Raw genomic sequence first — 23,589 nt, 5'->3', positions numbered from 1 at the left:
AACAATGACTAAACCAAAAGCAAGAAAAGTGGAAGGGAAACACATGGTTTTAAAGTTTTATGACAAATCCTCTCCAAGATCAAAAAGATCAATACAAAATTTATTTAAATGACCAAGATTTCTTTTTGAATCCCTGATTGTCACTTTGGCAACTTAACCCAGCCGGTGGGAAGGCGGTGTGCTTTGTTGTCAGAAACTCTGTCAGAGCCACGCTAGCGAGTCAGGAGTTCTGGCTGAAAGGATAGCAACTCCTAAGTGCTGTACATGCCTTCCCCACACAGGCTAAGGCCTTCTGTTTAAATAAGTCCTGAAAAACTTTTTCACTATGCTTCAAACAAAGGTATTCCTCACACTGCAGAGAGCAGAGCGGATGCTCACATACATCATACAGAAGTTTATCACAATAAAGGCTCCCATCCCTGTTTTGTATTTTGAACTACACCATGGTAAACGTTAACCACCTCATTCCAGACAGTACTCCACACTAAAGCAGTAAACAACTTTTTAAAAATAGTACAGATTTTCTCTCCCTCTTTTTCTTAGAAAAGAAAAGGTGTGCTCCTATAAGAAGTAATCAAGTGACCATTTCCTGTTTAGCATCTGGTTATAATGATTTCTTGCTGCACACTCTTTTCATCAAGAATATTCAAAGCAGTTTCCTTATAGCATTTGAAAGTGTATGCCGGGTTGGCTCTTAAAGTGATAAAACTTTTGTTGGTTCAAAAGAAAATTTCCACTAACAAAATATATGTAAAACTAGAATTTTATAATTTCTAAATAGTAAGCTGCCTTTATTTACCAAAGTACTTGTCTGCAGTCATTTTACCTGTGAAAATGTTTTAAAGCTCTTATAAAACTTGAATTTTGTTTTTATAAAGTTAACTTAAAAAATTCTTGCCATGTTGCTGGGCATACCACTGCTGTCTCTGCTTGCGGTTTTCCAACTCAGTGAGAAGAGCCTGTCTGTAGGCTTCATACATTTTAACAATCTGTTCCAGTTCCTTCATGAAGAGTGACTTTAGCATGCCCTGGTATGTGTCCAGGTCAGCCAGCTGGAAGAGTTCCCACTTCAGAATGTGGTCGTATCTGTTTTAAAATATTATTAATATTAGAACATTAACTTTATTATAAGTAAACAAACCTAAGTTTTACTTAAAGATATCGGAGTTATTTAAGCTTCCTATTTAAACACACTTTCGTTTGTTCAGTGATTTGGTTATTTTGTTTTTGTTTTGAGCTGAAAATCCACTATGTTGCCTAGGCTAGTCTTGAGTTCCTGGGCTCAAGTGATCCTCTTGCCTCACCCTTCTCAGTAGCTGGGACAACAGATAAACATTCCATTCTCTTCATACAGTCACCCAAAGTTAATTTCAAGAACTTAAGAATGCATAAGAGCACACTGTGCTTCCAAGTATTAAATGCTGAAAAATGGGATAAGTCATTTGTCATTAGTACTGACAGATCTGGATGTGGAATGCTGTTTAGTACAGCAAACAAAGGAACAGAAAAGGAAGATGAACTATTATTTGTAGGCCAAATATTCCTAAGGATGAGTAGCTGGAATTAAAAACCAGAAAATCAACTGGAAAAGAACAAATAAGTTCTTCTCAAAATGAGAGAATAAGTAAACTGTAGAAATTCTGTGCCAAAAGACTCTTTAAGATTATATTTGCATCTGCCATGGAAGGCCCCTAGTGTTCAGTGGTTAAGAGGATCACATAATGAACTGGAGCTGCAAAACCAACTAGTAAAGTAGTACCTTATACTTTGAAAGGAAAGAGATATGCAGACAACACTCTAATTCAAATTTCCATTTACAGATGGAAAACGGAAATCTAAAAAACGCCTACAAATGCTTGCAAAAATGTTAGTAACTAAAAGTTCAGAAAGACAGAGTAATATGAACCAAGAAACTTTAGAGCAGCACTTTCCAGGGTGAATACCCATTATGAGAGGAATTGGAAATAGAGTGAAAGTCATACATATACATAACAGAGCATACCTCTCAAATCACTGGGGAGCAGACATGATGGAAGACTTCAATTACAAATTCTAGTAAATTAATTAATTAATTAATTTTTGTCTTCTTAAAACAGGGATTCCCTGTAGCCCTAGCTGGCCTGGAACTTGCCAAAGAGACCAGGTTGGCCTCAATCTCACAGGGATCTAGCAGCCTCTGCCTCTGAAGTGCTGGGATTAAAGGCATGTGCAACCAGGCTTGTGAATTTTTTTTTTAACTTTTATTTTATGTATATAAGTATTATGCCTGCATGTATGTAAGTGTACCTGTGTTGTGCTATGCCCATGAAGGACAGAAGAGGGCACTGGATTCCCTGGAACTGGAGCTATGAATGGTTGTTTGCTGCCATGTAGGTGCTAGGATTTAAACCTGGGTCTTCTGCAAGAACAGCCAGTGCTCTTAACTGCTGAGCCATCTTGCTAGTCCCCATGAATTTATTTTTAGTAATCACTTATGTCCTACCTAATGTGTTCTTTGTTAACTATTTGCCATTTTATTCCAAAAGGATCACCTATCTAATGTAAAAAATATATAAGGCTTCAAAAAAACAAAATATACTGAACAGTTACTATAAGCTACATCTAGGCTTTGTGCTCAAGCATACAATTCTACACAACTTGAATATGTGTACCAGAAATACATGAACAAGATGTAAAATCACAAGGTAAACATTCACTGGACTTCTATTACTTGAGGACTGAAATTTTTAATAGATACTGACTTCTTTGCAGAAACCTTTATGTTCTTTTCTGGGAAATTCCAACTCCTTGTGAACAGAAATACTCAGTATAAGAAAATACTCAGTGAGCCTGTATGAAGAAACAATTACACTTGAAGTGTTTCCCAGAGCTTCTGCCATCCCTGTAGAGATTCATGTACTTTTTGAGACAGGGTGTCACTAACATAAAATTCAGTAAGATCTGCCTGCCTCTCCCTCTGCCTTCTGAGTGCTGGGCTTAAAGGCATGCACCACCACGTCCAGCTAATTTACTTATTATTTCTCTGAAATGCATAATTCCTAACAAAAAAACTTAAATCTCAAAGAGTGATTTCCTTTGTTTCACCAATGTACCAAGCACTTACCTGGATTCTTTTTCTGTTACAAGTACTACATCAAACTTATAAGTTAATCTCTTCAAAGACTGTAGAAATAAAAAATTTACCAAAATTTGCTATTCTTATTGTATCCCTGTTATTAGAGGTCTGCATACAAAGGAATGAAGATCCAGAAATGCTTGAATTCTTCTAATGAATGATTTTCACACTCTGTAAGCTCTGATATCCTTTCTCAAATACTATTTAGAAGCCAAATATTATTATGAGAAAAGCACAGTACTACTTAGGTTAAGTGGGTCAGAGACCCCTAAAATATTGGTGCCATGTGCTCACTTACTTCACAGGTGCTCGGGCATAAACCTGAAGCCAGTCAGGAATTTCTGCAGTATGATAAGGGTTTGCAGGGACCAGAAGGGACTGATTTCTTTCAGTTTGCTGTGGCTGGTATGTGATGGGAGGAGGCTGATCATACCGGGGTACACTAAGAAGAAAGAACAGACATTTATTAAGATAAAAGCCCTCCAATCTAGGCCAAAAATTACAATGAATATACAATATTTAAGTACTTAACAATGTGTTTTTTTTGCTTAAAAGCACTCTTTCCGTTCCTGAAAGGTAACTTTCTATGATGAAGGTCTAAGTATGTTTTTAGCCACACCATGTAGAATACATCCTATCTTCTCTTGGGAACTGCTATGCTGCTAGTGATAGATAAAAACCCAAGGTAGGCACATCAACAATGGAACCTCATCTATGGCTCCAGGATGATAGTGGAACTAGTGGCAGAGAGAATACTAATGCATCTCCCAACTCTCATTAGTGAAACTTCCTCATGCAACAGAGGGTGATGAACACAGAAGGCCACAACTGACTAAAGTGTAGAAAATAGAGACTGCAGAATACATGTCCCTAGATATGACTCAACTCCCATACTAAACTCACCTACCCAGGGCTCAGGGACTATTACAGAAGGGGGGTGGTGTTCTAAGAGCCAGTGGTAGTGTATGACCATAAGGAAACAGAGTCTTTCAGGCTCCTGGGAACTTGCTCATATGAACTTATAGCAGTGGTGACAGAATGCACAAGACCCATGCAAACTCAATCAGACAAAACCCAGCATAGAACTGGGGAAACGGACAGCAGGCCCCACCTTAGTCAAAGAACTACTGGCAGCTGATTACTGCTGGGTGAGGAAGAGCTGATCTTCTTTAAAGGAGAAACTCTAGACAGGTTGACTAGACTCCAGTGGATAAACTTGCATGGAAGGACACCTAGGTATATTAACTTGACTCGAGAGGCCTTAACATATATGACATAATACATGAAATCCAGTGGAGGAAGTATAAAGATGATTAAGATATTTTATATGAAATGCACAAAAATTCAATAAAAATATAAAATATACATTAAAAAAAAAACTAAGGTCATCCTTTATGTATTCTAAGACATTTCTCCTGGCTGCTATTTATTCTTAGGACAGCTTCAAAGGCCATAGAAGTTGTGTCTTAGTTGTAACCTTAAGTCAAAGGCTTAAACTATGAGCATAAATTTCCGCAAATAACTAGTAATTAGCATATATGTGATATATATATATATATATCATATATATTATGTAATATGGTTGACAGTTTCTTTCAAAATGAAAAATGTTTTTCTTCCTCCTGCTGCCTGAAAGGATGAGGTAGGCTATGTAGTGCAGCAGGACTGGGTACTGTACCAGGTTAGGAGAACAAATGGGAATTGACTTGAACCTATTTTAAATCGTAGGGAATTGAAAAAAAGAATTATGCTTTGATTAGTTCTAACAGCCTGTATAACTGAGGCAGGAGGGAATAGCTACAGAATAATGAGACGTTATGTGGGAGAATGCTGAGCAAAGTATTGATACCCTGCAGACTACAGACTGAATTCTGGGAAACCAAACTGAGCTATTTCAGACTCAAAGCCAAATCTGAAAGGGGTCTGCCTCTAGACATGCAAGATATGTGTATGTAAGAAAGGTCACTGTTTTCTTAACTGAGATTAAAATAAGGCCTAGGGGCTAGAAAGATGGCTCAGCAGTTAAGAGCAGTTGCTGCTCTTGTAGAGGACCTAGTTTGGTTCCCAGCACCCACATGGCAGCTAACAACCAACTGTTAACTCCAGTTTCAGGGATCTGAAGCCATCTTCTGACCTCCATGGGTATTGCACACATAGATGCACTTTACATGCAGGCAAAACACTCATACACACAAAATAAAGAATTTAAAAAATAAGATCTAGTATACACCACGGCTTTAAGTTTACTTTTAGTTCTCAGGATTAAATGAGCTAATTAAGTCAAAAGTTCTGTATAAGGATTGCATAATACAATCAGTTATTAATGCTACCCATGTGAACTGAAGGGAAGTGCTTATTCTCTCCTGTTTAACTTCTACAGAGTTGCTAAGATGAGCAAATTCATGAATTGTGAAAATGCTTTGTGAACTATAAAACTCTATAAGGCTGGTGATGAACAGAAAACTAAGCTCTGAAATCTGGTTATTAGACTCATATGGATCTCTGCTACCTTGTGACAGTAAACTGTAGGTTTAGTTCTTTGAAGAGGAGACAACCTCAGTTATTCAATAAATATTGAATTGAGTGCCACTAAATATAATCACTGAAAAAGCAGACTTTCAAAGTTAAATCACTAAATTTAAAAATGTAAAATATTTAAAGCAATACAATAATAACACTTAATCCTAAGGTGATAATTCTGAAGTTTATTTTCATGAGTTTAATGGTTCTAAAAAAAATTACAAATATCCACCATAACCAACAATTTGTATTATGCCAGATGATGCCAGGCAACATTCATCAACATGCTGATGACATTTTATACCCATTTTTACTCAGTTCTTGAAGCTTAAAGGATTAATCTGAAATACTTGCTACTTCGCTACTAAGCTAATACTTGCTTTATATATACTTTGAAATCTAGTGTCTATTTTATACTTATAGCATATCAATTTGAATTAATCACATTTCAAGTGATAAACAGTCACATATGACACTTGTTACAATATTAGACTGTACAAGGCTAAGCATCATTCAAAACAGTCTGAAGAAGTACTGTCGATACCTATTAAAAAAATCTGGAATGTTCTGTCCTATCCCAACTTCCACTTCAGTAAGAAACAGAACATAAAATCATGTCTGAGGTTGAATAGAAACAGCAAGATGATGTCAAAATTCTGAAGTATATTCAGACCTGGGAGGAGGTAGGCCTTAACCTATTATGAAGAGATAGATGTTTTACTAATTTCAATTTCTGGCACATCCAACAGGAATCTGATTACAAAGACACATGTGTTTTTCAAGTTGTTAAAAGAAAACATACTTGGGGCTAGAGAGATGGCTCAGTGGTTAAGAGCACTGACTGCTCTTGCAGAGGACCTGGGTTTGATTCCCAGCACCCACCTGGCGGCTACGAACCGTCCTTAATTCCAGTTCCAGGGGAATCTGGAGCCCTCGTCTGACCTCCATGGCATTGCATGACACGGGTGCACTTACTCACATGCAGGCAATACACTCATACACATAAAATAAAAATAAAATATTTGAAAAAAAGAAAACATACTTTAAAAGATGATCTCAGAACAAAAAACTGAAAATGAAGTTGATACTTTACCTGGGAGCACAAGGATGCCTGTACTGAGCCTTTTTATTTGTATGATCTACATAATACGTTCCAAATTCTGATGACTCAACTCGTTCCCATCCAGGAGGAAGTCCTTCTCGTTCAAGAGGATGACTCCAGTGAGTTGTGTTTGTGTTATGATCTATGTAATATTTTCTCCCTCTCATTGTCCAGTCCACAGACCAGCCAGGAGGAAGGGGTAAATCTTCAGACCCATGGTTAGTTAAATTTCCTAAAGATGTAGCAGCAATTCTTCCAATACCTGAGGAGATGAATAAATGTTCAATTAGTTCTGTTAAGATTTATGATTATGTCATCATAAAATTTTTCATAAAACCAGTCACCGATATTATTTAATTATAATAAGGAACTAGATTTTTAAATTAATATGAGTTTTGGTTTATTTGTTTGAATCTTCCATCACCAGTCCACAGAACCATTTAACTTAAATATTTATAATGCTAAAGGAAAAGTGAGGAAGGGCAAAATCTCACCTTAGTCAAGATTTAAGATCTGACATTTCGTCTAAAAAAAAAGCAAAAGTATAAAACCATTGCTAAGTTTACAATTTCTTAAAAAGAATCTAGCTGTGCCACAGAATTCTTAGGTAAGCTTATTAAGGTAGCAGGTTATAAGGTCAACATACCAAAATATATATATATGTATATCAACTAGTCCCATGCTAAGCACAACTAGAAACAAGTTATTGAAATTTTTAGCCCCATTAATAATGGCACTAAAATCCAGAAAGTCAAGTTTCATCTGATATTGAAATGTTTTTAAAATTATGTTCCTAAGCAAAATGCTTAAGGAAAGGCAAAAGGATAATTTTTCATGTTTTGAAATTATCCTGGCAATCTTAATATGTTAAAATGTCAGAATTCCCTGCTTGGATTAGAAGAGCAGCAATGCCTTTTAATCACATTTCTGTGCATATGTAAACATCAATGACAAAAAGTAATTCAGAAGAAACTAAAATTAAGGTAAATGCTTTTATTCAAACTCTAAAATTCTAAAGGAGGATATGTAAGTTTATAAGTAAATATAGGTTATTGGTAGGTTTAAAACTGTATTCACTTATATACAAAATACAAGTGGTAAATGTGTGTAAGGTTAGTTAGTCATTTCTGCATAATCTAGAAATGAAAGGCTAGAGATAAGCCAAGTATTAAGACATTGGGTGATTATTCTATTACATGCACAGATCAGACCAGAGTAGTGTACTACACAGCTATACAGATGAATGAAAATGAAATCTATTTACTGTTCTGAGTAATTACGTGAAAAGAAGAAAGACAGCCAGGCATGGTGGTTCATGCCTGTGATTTCAGCATGTGGAAGGGCTGAGGCAGAAGGACTGACACAAGTTTAAGGTCAGCCTGGACACCCCTCGACCCCCGCCAAAGAGAAAAAGAGAGATGTGGGGGTGGGGGTCGAAACTGTGGGTAATATGCTCCCTTTATGTATGTTATATATGTGGTAGTCAGAACAAACTTGTTCTGGGCTTCAATGTCTGTGTCTTTGTAAATAACAGTTTAATGGCCAATAGTATGGTGTGTGACTTCTGATATGAGGATACGAAAAACCATGCAGCTTCTATCCTGCTCAAGCTCACTTGCTCTCCCTTGAATCACTGGGATAAGCTAATTGACATGTCATGAGAAGCCCAGGTAGTAAGGAACTGAGCCTCCAGCCAAAACTGAAGCTTCTGTTAAAAGCTAAAGAATGCTTTTTTATTTAAAAAAAAAAAAAAGTGGTCTATAAAGAATGTGCCTCTAAAGGAGTAGCTATTACAGCCTGAGATAAGCTCTGAACTACAACTACACAAGAGGCCCTAAGTCAGAAACACCTAGCTCAGCTGACATCCAACCCACATAAACGCAAATGATGACTGCTGTTTCATGTCACTGAGTTTGTAGTAACATCTTATACAACAGAAAATCAATGCAATTTATTAGGAAAGGAAGGATAAGTATAAATATGTGTATGTTTACACCTATATTCATAAAATGTTACAATGTAAGAATACAACAAAAATTAATGAAACATTTCAAAGAGGAGGAAGAGGGCCAGGCGTGGTGGTGCACACCTTTCAATCCCAGCACTTGGGAGGCAGAGGCAGGTGGACGCCTGAGTTCGAGGCTAGACTGGTCTACATAGTGAGTTCCAGGCCAGCTGGGGCTACAGGGAGACTCTGTCTCAAAAAGAAAAAAGAAAAAGACAGGAGGAAGGGGATGAGGGTAGAAAGAATTTATAAATACATTTTGTTTTATAATTTTCACCTTGTAAAAAAAAATTTTTTTTTGGTCTTTTTGAGACAGGGTCTCCCTGTAGCCCGAGCTGTCCTAGAACTCATTATGTAGACCAGGCTGGCCTTGTACTCACAAAGATCCGCCTGCCTCTGCCTCCCAAGTGCTGGGACTACAGGCGATCGCCACCATGCCCAGCCCTTGTAGACTTTTAAATGTCCTATGCAACTAAAAAGCAAAAATACTTGAAAATTTAGATGAATCAATCTATTAAAAACATGAAAATAAAACAAAGTAAATAAATCTAAGAGTATACTGAATGGCTTAATCATACTTAGGAAAATGATTCAACATGAATTTTAGATACAATAAATTACACTTCCTGACTGAGAAGTGAATCTGAAAAAACAAACTACAAAGAAGTTTTTTTTTAATTATTATTATTATTTTTTGTCTTTTTGAGACAGGGTCTCCTTGTAGCCCTAGCTATCCTGGAACTCACTATGTAGACCAGGCTGGCCTCAAACTCACAAAGAGAGGCCTGCCTCTGCCTCCCAAGTGCTGGGATTAAAAGCATGCACCACCACGCCCGGCAAAGAAGTCTTGTTTTACTCAGTAATCATACTGTTAATAATACTAATACTACTTTTTAAACTACTTATGAAATATAAACCAGCAATACAGATAAAGTAAATGCATAGCTTTGTAACTGTCAACAGAAACTACAATTTCCAGTGTGGAAAACAAGTCAGTGAGGATGGCGGTGCACTGGGGGCATACTGGACGGTAACGAAGCACAGCTGGACAGGAAATGCTCAAAGACGATAGATCTTATACATACCTACCACAATTAAAGTTTTTTAAAGCAAAAAAATAAAAATCTGGAAATCTTTTTTTAAATCATCATCAATATAAACTCATGATGAATTTATTTCCAAACTCCAAAATGTATTTCCTGGATTTGTCCACCGAAAAGGTCTAGAAGCAATAATCTACCCTGTATCAATGAGTCTAGGTTGTGATCCCCAAATACTATTCCTTGTTAAAGAGCCAGGGATCCTTGAATGAATAGGTGATCCAGGTCTGACACTGGACATGCACAAAAGGAACCTGGAACATCTAGTTATATTAGAAAACAAAGAACAATAAAAATCAAAGGGAACCAATCTTGAAGGGACTTCAGTGTCCACAAAAGGGGACAATTTAAACATCTAAACTACCTACCACAGCAATAATTGAAATACAAACTTCAAAATCCAGATGTTTACAAATTTACCTTGAAGAAATGACTAATCCTGAATCTGGGGCAAGAAAACACAAGTTGTGCTTAACATTCTGTAGGATCAGAAATAACTACTCAAAAAACAAAGCAAAACATACAAGGAGTCATAGGAAAAGAATTCCTAATGTCCAACAGTGGAATAACTTACACAATAAAATAAATGATTCGATATCACATTATAACCCTAAGTATAAAATAACCATATATGAGTCTATACTGATAGAAATCTCAGAATGAGAAAGGAAAACTTCCTTAGTGATCCATGTACATAGATACTTAAAGAATTCCACATATATAAATAGTCACCAGTCCAGAAGGTAAAGCTCAGTCAATCCACTACCCCTCTTCAAAGTGAGTTAGTTTGAGTGACAGTGATTCCCATCCAAACACAGAGTATGCAAAGCAGGAAATAGCAAAGTTCAATAGAGAAATCTGGCACATCATGTCATATGGATATTGTGTACTTCTCTTTGTGAGATTTTTGTTTTTTCCATTCTCTCTCCCCTCGACCTTCCCTTTCCAAAACCAGTAGGTAAGTTCAGTCTAACCATGAGGAGAACATCAGATAAAATCCAGATTGAGGGGGTTCTACAAAATATTTGATATGAACTCAACAAAACTGTCAGGGTCATGAAAAAGAAAAAAAAATACTGAGAAACTGGCAGAGACCACAGAAGATTACAGAGACATGACAAATCAAATGTAGTAATCTGGATTGGATCTTGGAACAGAAAACGGATATTAATGAAAAAAATAGTTAAATTCAAATAAAGCTGGGAGTTAAATCAAACCATGAGTTCATGAAGATACCCCACAAAAAACTTATGACTTACCTTTGGAAGTAGCTAGCATACCACTTCATTATTTTGAAAAATAGTAAATAAAGGGAAAGATCTAGTGTTTATCCCATCTTTCCTATATGAACACAACTGAATAATCTATACAAGAAAACTGTTACAGAATTCCAACTAATAAATCAGAAGAAAGAATTAGAATATCAAAATTTGCAAAGCCTAATAAAAAAGGATCATGACTGGTTGCCAAAAACCAACAGGCAAAAACCTGATGGCAAACTTACTGATGAACAAACCGGCTGACATCTGAAGCTATGGTCAATCTTAATATCACAAGAGAGAGACCATGATACATCTTCAGAACTCATGCAATAAACTGCATACCACCACCCACGAACTCCAGCCAGGAGATTTTGAGGTAGTGTGCTCACTACCAATTCACAGATAAGGAAGGAAAGGTTCGAATAAGTTATTTTACCAAAGCCAACACAGTATAAGATCAAATGACAAACTTATTCTAACTATATAATTTTAGCAACAAAAGATCAATTATAACTCAATAAAAAGCATGACTGCCACTAATAAAAGCAAGTAAGCCACCAGTTTTGAATTAATCAGCATGGAAAAATGAGGACTTCAAATTTTACACTACAATTTTTTTTAAAAATCAGTTTTCTAAGCAGGGCATGGTGGCACACACCTTTACTCCCAGCACTCGGGAGGTAGAGGCAGGCGGATCTCTGTGAGTTCGAGGCCAGCCTGGTCTACATAGTGAGTTCCAGGACAGCTGGGGCTACAGGGAGACCCTGTCTCAAAAAGACAAAAAAAAAAAATCAGTTTTCTGTAATTCCAATTAGTCCAAGAAAAGAGTAACTGGACTTTATTCATAAATGAATACCTTCTATTTGCATAATTTACTGCACAAATATGCCGTTAGTATAAAATAAGGTTAAACCTTCACAAACTAATTACAGAATTTTCCAAGGTAGATCACCTAACGCTTTGTCTTTCCAAGCTTCTCTAAGTTAGCCTTATACAACAGGCAGATACTTAGGAGAGCTCCATGTGTAAATAAAGCTTAAAAACTCTGGTTTCCAAAGGTTGCAGTGCCTATTTAAAGTGGAAGCTGGAGCTCTAATGAAGTTCTACAAGGACCACAGTAATAGATACAAAGTATGACAGCCTGTGTTACAATCAGGATGAGGACAGACAGACTTAAGTACTGAACTAAGTCAACTGCTTCTGTTCCTCTGCAAACCGCTGTGTTGCTGAAGATTATCAATCTCCCCTCAAAAAAATGATGATTAATTAAATATTTGCATATTTATTGAAATAAATACAAATCTAGTACTTTGACATTTTTCAGTTTGATTTTCAGAATTTTATTTCTTTTTTACCTTTAAAAACATTTTTAGGACTGGCCAGATGGCTCAGCTGATAGAGGCACTTGCTACCCAGCCTGGTGATTGCAGTTTGACCCCTGGGACCTGCATGATAGGAGGACAGAACAGACTACTGTAAGTTGTCCTCTGACCTCCTCATGTACCCGCACACATGAACACACAGCACACACACACACACACACACACACACACACATATGGATAACATTTTTAAAAACTAAAAAGCAAGGTTTTTACAAAAGACTCCAAAAGGAAGCCTACTGTCATTAAAGGAAGTGTTGGTGACACCTCATTTTTAAAGTGCTCAATTTGAAAAATGCTTGACTGATTTGTACATTATTTCTTTGTGTGTGCTGTGTATGAGGGTGTGCGTGCTTATTAATTAGTGTGCACCTGCTTGTGGAGGCTCAGGAAACTGACGTTGACATCTGCCTTCTTTTCTCACTCACTCTCAGGTAGGGTCTCTCACTGTATCTGAAGCTCAACTTTCAGCTAGGCTGGCTAGCCAAGGAGCTTCAGGGATGCATCTGCGTCCCATCCCCGTACCTGGTCCCTGTCACATCCGTCCTGTCGTCCCGTCCCCCCAACCCCGACTGGAAAGTTGTTTTAAAATCTGCCTTTACAATACAAGAACTATGTCAGATTGCTCCTAGAAGAGATTAGTATTAGTTTTTAGTGTTTCCTCAAGAATATTTTGCAAACCAGAATGCTAAAACAAGATTTCAACCTGGTACTGCTATACTGAAAGTTCAGGCAGAAAAGAATTACAGGCTGAGATCCCTTTTCCAGATGCTTGTGACCACAAGTGTTTTGGATTTTGAAACTGGTATGTGCGTCTGGTATGTGTGTGAAATATTACACACACACACACACACACACACACACACACACACACACACATCACACATATATCTTGGGCATGGGCCCCATTTCTAACAAATAGCCAGGCATGATGGCTCACTCCTGTAATCTCAGCACTAAGGAGACAGAGGCAAGAGGATCACCACAAGTTTGAGGCCAGTCTGGAATACAGTGAGTTAGTCCAGGCTAGCCTGGCCCATAGTGTCAGACTCCTATCTTAAAACACATACTCCAAAACAAAAACAAGTACAAAAAATAACTTGTGGTCATGTTCATGCTCAAAAAATTTTGGATTTGGAGCATTTCACAGTTCAGATTTTCAGAATGGTAACCAACAGAATTACCATTACTGTATGCTATCAGGAGTACTTGGAATACAGATGGGAAAAGTAAAGAGTCGAACAAATAATCTGCAGTAACAGTAAACACAGCTATTATTTCTGCTCTTTCTCAGCTAACAAAACCTGTTGTAAGTCTCCAGGTCTGAAACTCTAGATTCATTCACTCAGTCATTTATTTTCTCGAGCATGCCCTGTGTAGCAAGGTGCTGTGCTTCACATCTGACTTCTTTCTCCCTTGTCTCTCAAACCCCATTTGGATGTGTCCCATTTCCCCCACACCCCTTCCAAGTGTTTGAAGCAGGCCCTCATTAACCTGCTTTAGATGATTAACCACTGAAAACAAGCCCCCAAATGGAAAATTATAGGCTTACAAAAATTACTCATAAAAGGTACACAACATTAAATTTTTCATTCAAACAAAAACAAAGAACAGAAGATTGGAAAAAAAGCATAATCACAATAAATTCTTTTTTAAAAACTGGCATATAAAAAGATGAGAATGACTAATAGACACCTCAGATAGGTCCTTGACTCTTACTTTTCTTCACTTAGTTTCCCATAACTAGTAAAAAGAAAATAGACATGAGCTTGATTTTTAAAAAAATTTACTGTAGTTAGGTAACAAATCATGTCTCAAGTTTAAATGCATGAAATGACCTATAAATATTCAAGTATGTAATTATCTTAATCTTTCAAAACCAAAGAGGCATTCATGTCTGCTCTTTCTGGCATGTCTACATGCCAGCAGACCTTTCTTCTTCAATGCTCAATAAGATTACAATGTCAGCTTTTGTAAATAAACTCTCTTAACTATTCCACACTATTCCATTTTCAAACTTTGGTGACTTTCTCCCAAACCCATAACCTTTATTTTTCCTTCAGAAAAATATCCAAGATCTGCCTTTCCCTTTCTATCACCACTGGTGCCAGCAATCCTCTTCTATCAAATCTAGATCCAATGCCGTAAAAAGTAATCTGTAAGCACTACTTTCATTAACTAACCTGCCTTTCTGAAATGTGCAATGGTGTCTTTGACTCAAGTCTAAGCCTGTTGATGGACCACAAATCTCCATTTCACCTTACATCATATTTCTTCAGGAATCGTCCCTAAATATAAACTGCCTACTGTTTTCACTGGGTTATTCCCAATTTTCCACCCAAAATGTTTTTCTTCTACCTACAGGCCAAATTCAAAGCTCAGTTCAAGCCCTACATCCTACATGGATCATACATTCTTAAGTATTCCAGCCTACACTGGTCTCTTCTGGCCCCTCTCCTAATTAATACCACAAAGTATAACCAATTCAGGGACTTGGTATATGCATTGGTTTTCTTTCTTCAAATAAGATACCCCAAGAGAATGCTAGACACATCATTTAATATAAGATGATATAATTTTTTGTATTCCAAACTGTTAGGACAATTTATTAGAAGTTAAGGGACAGCACCAGTGAGATAGCTCAGTGGGTAAAGGCACACTTGCCTGACAACCTAAGTTTAATCTCCAGGACCCATACGGTGGAAGAAGAGAACTGACTTGTACAATTTGACCTCTGACCTCCACATGTGCACCCACACATACACACAGACTATAAATTAAAAATGTTAAAATGTAATAATAGAAGTTATGGAGGTTAAAAAGTAAATCTGTGTCACATATTTTTATCTGTAACCTGCCAAATTTAAAGTCTACAGCTTACTAGGCAGGAAAAAAAAATGAACAAGAAAGCCTCATTTTTAGCTTGTACCAGTTATCTACGATAATCTAGTACTTTAGGAATAAAGTAAATTACAACAATTCTCTAATCTCCTTGTAAGATTATCTCTAAGTCAGGCAGTAAAGAAAGCACCCCTTGTTCCTTAATTTCATAATTACTATTTTTTACTTGTTTCAAAAAGAATGGGCTGGAGAGATGGCTCAGTGGACTGGGGTTTGAATCCCAGCACCAGCGAACAACATCTGTAACTCCAGTTCCAGGGGATCCAATGCCCTCTTTTGACCTCTGCAGGCATTGCACATCACGGGTGCACCTACACACATGCAGGCAATACACTCATACACATAAAAACAATAATTTTTTTAAAAAAAAGAACAAAAAGACATGTTTAACACATAATTAACCATTTAATAAGTCTTTTTGACCAACCTGGGAAATAATTATTGACGACAAAAAGTTAGGTTCAAGCTGGGCATGGTGGCACACACCTGTAGTCCCAGCACTCGGGAGGCAGAGGCAGGCGGATCTCTGTGAGTTCAAGGCCAGCCTGGTCTACATAGTGAGTTCCAGGACAGCTGGGGCTACAGGGAGACCCTGTCTCAAAAAGATCCCCCCCCAAAAAAGTTAGGTTCAGAGAACACTGTTAGACCTCTGTGTGTAACTGCCCATACTATGCACGCCCAGCATAGCCAATTCTTTCTCTATCAATTCTTCTCCTTCTATCAAACTGACATCTAAATTCACTGGAGACATTAAATTCTTCACATTTTAAAAAATATTTATTATTTTTATTTTATGTGTATGCATATATTGCCTGCATGTAGGTATGTGCACCCATGTTGTGCAGTGCCCAGGGAGGACAGAAGAGGCTGTCGGATCCCCTGGAACTGGAGTATGGACAGTTGTTAGTTTCCATGTGGGTGCTGGGATTTGAACCCGGGTCTTCTGCAAGAACAACCAGTGTCCTTAACCACTGTGCCATCTCTCTAGCCCCAATTCTTCACATTTTTAAGGTTCACAGTGTTAACAGTCAATAGTCTTGAGATAAAGCACCAAGTTTATATAAGGATAGAATAAACGACACAAGAATTCTGCCATTCACTATAAGTTAATAATTACTTGCAAGCAGGTTGAAGCAAGACTGGAAAAGTGAGAAGAAATTTCTCCTGGAGTATTTTGTGGGTTCCCAGGAAAATCCATGTAAGATCACCTTTTCCACTGAAACAACAATATAAACAATGTACAAACAAATATAAATCAATGTACCATTTATAATGTCAAGTTACCTGACGTGTGCCTCCCCTGATTCTGTGGTAGTCTCTGGAAGAGATCGTGGTTGTAGTCATAGTATCTGTAGTCTTCATGGGCACGATCTCCAAGTGGCCGTCTTCTCTGACCATCAAAAAAGTTGTCTGAATAAAAGTATCGGGAACCAGAGTCTCCATTTTCCACAGCAAAATTAACTTCTGTTAAAAATGACTGTGATGAGCCATACTCTCGAGGAACATCTGCTAGACTCCTGACAAGGTAAGAAGAAGGTGCAGATAATCTGTTGCTTTCTCTTCTCATTATTTCATGAGGTGTTCTTTGAACTGGAGTTCTTAGGAAACTCTGATTTCTTGAAACTACTCCATCCCCTGAAGCTGAGAAAGCATTAGTGCTTGAATCAGGAAGACAGATATCAGTCCGTCTTGGAATTGTTGGACCATGACGAATAAATGAAGGCATGAGATCTACAATAAAAGAATGAAATCACCATTTCAAGAAATAAGGACACTTCTCTAAAGTTGTTCATTTATGTCTACTACCCTGAAATCAAAATACCAACAGGCAGATAACAACATTTTACATTTTGACTTAATACTGGCACTTTAAATTGAGGTTTTTTCCAAGCAAATGAATTTATAATCTGCATTAATGTGCTATGTACAAGCTCAGCTAAAAGTGAATGTACTTCAGTAATTCAGTAATAATCTAACAAGTCAATGCAGTTACCAGTATCATTTATGACACAGTTTGGTTATTTTTGTTGGATTTTATAACATAACCAAAAATCCTTGCAAGCACAATTTCAAAGATTAAAAAAAAAGCTTTCTCACAAACACTTTGTAAAGCCGATTACTTTAAAAAGAGTTAGAAACTAAGTTCTGTTTTTCTACTCTTGGAATTAATTTCCTAGCACTAGGTACAATGATCCAAACTAAAAGTCAAAAATTTTGGTATGAATAGTAAAAAATAAAATGACCTCATTTCAAAGAAGCACACAAATTGTTGGAGCTGATGAAAAACAATAAACCCGGAATTCAAAATACAATACTGGGTTTCTGGATATAATGCTGCAGCATACAGAATGTGCTAGCAGCTTAGGCTTGCTAGGTAAGAAAGCAAGCACCGTGAAGAAATCTGGATAGAGTGCACATTTTATGAATTCATTAAGTAAATGACATCAAGGGTACTCATGTTAAGCTTCAGACGCTAACACTAGAATAAAATTGGAACACAACATTTGGTAACAGAAGCAGTTATCAATTTATTTACATACACATTCAACATGATGATTTCAAGTAATGTTTAATAAACTTTGCGGTGAAAAGCAATCAGAAACATAAAAACAGAAAAGCATGTGCAACAGAAAATCACATTAAAAGCAAGTTTAAAAATAAAGTTTCAAGTTAGTGAAATACACATCCGATATACTTTACAACTACTACTACAATCTGTGAGGACACACACACGGTTATAATGGAAAAACATGCTCTCCACCCCTTTCTGCATGATCTTGGACAAATACTAGAAGCCTCTATGAATAACTTTCCCAATTACAATATGAGGTAATGCTTAATTCAAGTCACAGGGTTATTACCAGCTTCCAAGAAGGAAACTTAGACAAAGGGCTGAGCTCCTAGAGTGAGGAACAAAAAAGATCAGCTCCTTATCTCATAAATATATTCTGAACACAAAAGAATTGAAAGGAAGAAAGAACCAGAGAAAGAGAGAGAGAATGGAAGGAAAAGAAAATTAAGACATTCAATTAAAAATCAGAGTCAAATATTTAAACTAAAAAGAAAAACCAGGGGAGGAGGGGGAGAGCACCCTAGAAAGCGGAGGCTTAGTGACTTCCCAGATAGGGTGGAAATTATTTTGAGTACTTTGCATTGGGGGAATCTTAGGAGCAAAGTCTAATCCAAATAATCGTACTGGTTTCTCTGTTCTGGGTCAGGAACGAGGCTTTAGGTAGTGGCTACAAGTGTGGCGAGGTGCTTTTCGCCTTCTCAAGCCCGTGTCCCGCAGCAGGACTAAGGAATTCGTCTCTACCTGGTGCTGCTCCGAGGGCAGGCGATGACACCCGCGGTGTTGGCAAACAAGGCACACCCCGCGAACCTAGCGTAGTGCTCCAATCTAAGCATTTTCAGCCGGACAGCATCAGGGGGATCCGCCATCTAGACTCGCACCCAGGGCTGCACTCTGTCCGGGGGACGGGGGATTCTGATTTGAGGGTCTGGTCCAGAGGGACCCGGACTCCTTCCCTTCCCGGCCCGACTTTCCCGCAGCCCCGGGGGAAGGCGCACAGCAGGCGACACTCACTCCGCAGCAGAGGCGACGTCTCCTTCTTCATGTACTTGCCCTGCACCTCGGCCGGCTTGGACACTTCGTTCTTGGTTTTCTTGCGGGACAGCATCCTCGAGGACCCGGCCCGTGACCGCGCCGCTCAGCCCCGCTAGGGCTGGTCGCCCGCCTCCCGCCGCCTCCTCCCTGGCCGGCGCCGCCTTCCCGGTCCGCAGCCCGCGCTCGCCCGCAAGCTCCGCCGCATGTTCGCGGCGCTAGGCGCGCCGGCCGCCACTCAGGCGCATGGCAGTTCCTTCCGGGAAGTCTGTCCGCCCTGCGCCACCACCCGGGGACGCCCTGAGAAGAGGCCGCGGCCGCTGGCCAGGGCCATGGTCGGCCGCGGGCCGCCGGGAACCGCTACCGCCGCCGCCTACGTCCTGTAAACTTTCCCTCGCCGCTGGGAATTCTGGGAAAGCCGACGCTGCGCCGGCCGCCCTTCCCCCCGCCGGGCGCGGCTGCGCGGCTGGACTCCAGGACCTTCCGAGCGGCTAACGGGTCTCCGCCAGCACCACCGTCCCTGAGAGAGCGGGTTCGAGGCCCGCCTGAGCATGCTGGGCCGCAGACCTCTCTCACCCTACCCGAGGCGCGGCGGACCCGAGATGTGTCTCCATCCTCTGCACTAAGGGAGCGTCTCTCAGAGTTTCCATTCTCTGCACTGAGGGAGCGTCTCTCCGTTTCTTGGGCTGGCAAACCCCGGCCCCTGAGAACCCAGGATTCGGCCAGGGACACCTACCCGAAGAAAACATAAAATCCATTCACTAAGAATTAAATTTTTATAAGCCTATCCTCTCTCATGTGCCACAGAGTGCATCTTTCTGATAAAAAGTGGAGAAAACAAGATGGAGCTTCTACCCCTTAAGATAAATTTGATGTTAGCATATTGATTTCATCACTTGAAATAGTATATTTACTAGCCACATATTTCCTCGAAGTGTTAAGTCTTAAGTTTTTGGGGACTTTGAGCGCCACCCATCAGAATTGTGGATTTTCTATCTAAAACAGCAGGTCTATCTCTGTAACCTAGTCAAGTACACAATAGCATTTAGAAAATAAGATGTGATTTACCCCACTGATCAAATTAAAGCTTTAATAATGAAGAATGCCATCCCTGACACTTCAAACACAAAGAAGCAAAACAAACTACATGAACAAAAGCTTGGAGGTTTCATTACACATGATTAGGAAGCTAGTGGAATCTTGTTTTGCCATGAACAAAGAAGACACTTACGTGTTGTCTCCACATTAGAATGACATGTTCCCTAGTTACAGACAGGTCTCCTACAATTCCTTCTTTTTTAAAGTTTAATTTTGTTATTTTTGATTATGTGTCTGTGTCTGTGAATACCGTGTGTGTGGAGCCCTCAGAAGCTAGAAGAAGGCTCAGCTCCCTTGGAGTTGGACTTACAGGCTGCTGTGAGCCACCTGAAATGAGTGCTGGGACCTGAACTAGGGTGCTCTTAACCCCTCAGCCATCCTTCCAGCCCCCCCCCCAATTCTTTCTATAACCCATATTTACTGAGCACCCACCAGGCAAGGAAGGTGATGATGTAGGTGTTTGGGATGTGACAATAAAGAGAGGTGATGAAATGAAAGCAAGCAAACCATGCTACAGTGGGTGCTGAGATAAGTTTAAAACAAGTGAGGGCTCACAGTTCTAGAAAGGGTGACAGAATGACCAGAGAGCTCATGAGAAGGCGATGCTGGAATCAAGTGGCACAGTGAGGAAACTGGCCATGCAGCTACCTGGAACAAGATTTCCAGGCAGAAAGAACAGCAAGTGCAAAGTCACTGCAAGTGATCATGTTTCTCCTTGATTTTAGGAATAGTGAGAGGGTCTTTGTAGCTGGAACAGAGGTGAGTAGAGGGTGGTAACTTGCCAAGCACCCAGGGCTTCGGAGGTCATGTTAACAAATTTTGGTTGAATAGAAGAGTGACATCCTTAACTTACCATTTTAATGCAACCACTGTAGGTACTGTGTTGAGAGTAGACTGAATGGAGGACAGGGAAAAATTGGGGAGGTCAAGTCACAAACATTGCTAAGGTGGATCTGGGTAAAGGCAGTGGGAACAGCAATAACGGGTCATATCTTGAACATATCTTAGAAAGTCAATAGGATCTGCTGATAAATTGACTATAGAGAGTGAGAGTAAGAAAAATAAAGGGTTGCTCTTGTGTAAATCTTAATAAGTGGTTCTAGTTTCTCCATTCAATTCAATATATCACACAAACAGCCCCAATAGTCTCTACTTAAGGAAGGCCTCCATCGTCCACAACTCTTTCAACATAACTTCTCCAATCTCCACAGCAATAAACTCTAAGCACTCAATAGCTTTTCCAGCCCAAAGTTCCAAATGCTTCCACAATCCTCCCCAAAACACAAGGTCAGGTCTGTCATAGCAATACCCTACTCCTGGTACCAATTTCTGTTCTAGTTTGTTTCTCCATTGCTGTGACAAAATACTCTGACCAACACCAACTTGGGAGGAAAAGGTTTATTTGGTTTACATCTCCCATGTCACAATTCATCAAAGAGCCCAAGGTAGGATCTCAGGGCAGGAACCTGGAGGCAGGAGCTAGGGCACAGGCCATGGAGTAATGCTGATACTGGCCCATGCTCAGCTTGTTTTCTTATATAGTACATGACCATCTACTCAGGGGTGGCACCACCCACAATGAGCTGGGCCTTTCCACATCACTCAGCAATTAAGAAAATGCCCCACAGACATGGCCACAGGCCAAATCCAATGGAGGAAATTCCCCATTTGAGTCTCCCTCAACCCAGGTGTGTCAAGTTGACACTAACACTATCTAGCACATAAACCAAATGGAGTTCTCCAGAGAAGACTGTATTCTGAGGGGAGCATTAGAAAAGCAGTTATGTATCCTGTGGTTCAGATAAAAGAGCTAGTACTAAGGTGTTGGTGATGTGGCTGGAGAAGAACTAGCAATGAAACAAACAAAAAGACAGTGGGATTTTGTTACAGGAAAGGTATGATGGTGGGAGGGAAAGGAGGAAAGGTGCTACCAAAGTGTTGCCAGGACTGACCTTGGAGGAGAAGAGAAGAGGATATTAGGACCTTGTCAGGACAGTTCTTTATACCTGGTGCTTTCAAGGAACTGAAATACAGCATACTTTTGACTCACAAAGGAAAGAATTGTAGATTTTATAGTTGGATAAGAATTCTGAGTTCATCTAAGCTAACTTCATGAAAAAAAATAACACATTTTGCCTCTGATTACCTTCCTGGTTAGCAACAGAACTGCATTAGTTACTTTTCTCATCACTCTGACCAAATGCCTGACAGAAACAATGTAAAAGAGAAATGATTTATTTTGGCTAAGGTATCAGAAGCCTCATCCTATGGTCAGTGTGTAGTGGAGCATCATGATCAGAGTGTACTGGGAGGGGTTTCTTCATCTCATGGCAGACAGGAAGGAGAGAGGCAAGAAGGGGTCAGAGACAAGTTACCCATAAGAATCTGCCCCCATGACCTACTTCTTTTAGTTTTTTTTTTTTGTAGCTCTTAGTTTCTAGAACCTTCCAAAACAGCCCTACCAGCTAGGGACAAAGCCTAAAGCCAGATGTGGTGAAGCGTTGCCAGTAAGCTATCTTAGGAAAGGGGTGGCAGGAGAAACAGGATTTCGAAGTCAGTCTAATCTGCGTAGCGAATTCCAGATCAGCCTGAGGTAAAAAGACCCTGTCTCAACAAATCCAAACAACAGCAACAAAACAAAACAAAAGCCCATATGCCTGTGGAGAGTATTTCATACTCACTCGTATCAGAACGAGTTTTCTGTTCCTGTTTTGGGCCTTTTTTTCTGCTTTGCCACATTAAAAACCCCATTAACATGAATCCAGATTGTTTTTAACACAGTTGTTTTGAAAGCCATCCACATTCCTTACAAACTTTTCTCCTTTTCAATGCTATTTCATTTCTTTGAATTACAGCAGAGAGAAAGCCTCAATTAGGTTCTCCCTTTAAGACCTATAATTTGTGTCGTTATCAAGGAGTGTATGTTCCAGAATCAACAGTCTGGAAGCATTGGCAGTAACAATGCATAGTAAACACATGAACTTGGAATTCAAATCCTGAAATCCAGAGGCTTTGAATTCACATCTGTGTTCTAAAAATTCCTAGGCTTTTGGGAATTTGTATTAAGGCACTCAGATTTTGCAGCTGTAATTCTCTAGACATTTGCCTCTGATAATGCTAGTACTGTATTACATAATAGAGGTATTTTTTCCCATTGAAATTATATTCTCAGTAGAAAAAAATGGAAGTTGAGGAGCTATATCTTATTGACATCCATTCTTTGATTAATTTGGGATTAAGATTTCTTCTAGAAGCAACAAGACGACTGACCCTGAGCTAACCTCAAAGCTCTGCTCTTTCTCATCTGAAAATGAAGAAATTGGAGTACTAGATTTTAAAGTGTTTTTCGGTCTTAAGGTTTTGTATCACATAGGCAGAAGGAAATAGAGAAACAAAAGCATTTATTCTGTAGGATAATAGGCATATAGGTTGTTCTTTTTCTTTGACAAAGTATTATGGTTTTCATTAAAATTTATTAATAAATTAAAATATCAATTTTATAAA

The 23,589-nt window shown here is 39.0% G+C and overlaps 1 protein-coding gene across 1 annotated transcript; it reads right to left on the bottom strand.

Moving 5' to 3' along the window:
- Positions 1-539: 539 nt before the first annotated feature.
- Sav1 (salvador family WW domain containing protein 1) lies at positions 540-19,398 on the bottom strand. The gene is made up of 5 exons (XM_008829843.3): positions 18,970-19,398; positions 16,671-17,117; positions 6,729-6,999; positions 3,414-3,557; positions 540-1,086 (listed from the first exon to the last, which is right to left on the bottom strand). The coding sequence occupies exons 1-5, from the start codon at positions 19,061-19,063 to the stop codon at positions 879-881; spliced, it is 1,164 nt and encodes a 387-aa protein (XP_008828065.1). The 5' UTR covers positions 19,064-19,398; the 3' UTR covers positions 540-878.
- Positions 19,399-23,589: the final 4,191 nt, after the last annotated feature.

The sequence above is a fragment of the Nannospalax galili genome, unplaced genomic scaffold (assembly GCF_000622305.1).
Source record: "Nannospalax galili isolate Female #2095 unplaced genomic scaffold, S.galili_v1.0 scaffold253, whole genome shotgun sequence".
In the NCBI taxonomy this organism is placed as follows: Eukaryota; Metazoa; Chordata; class Mammalia; order Rodentia; family Spalacidae; genus Nannospalax; species Nannospalax galili.
This window is presented reverse-complemented; position numbering and strand designations above follow the sequence as displayed.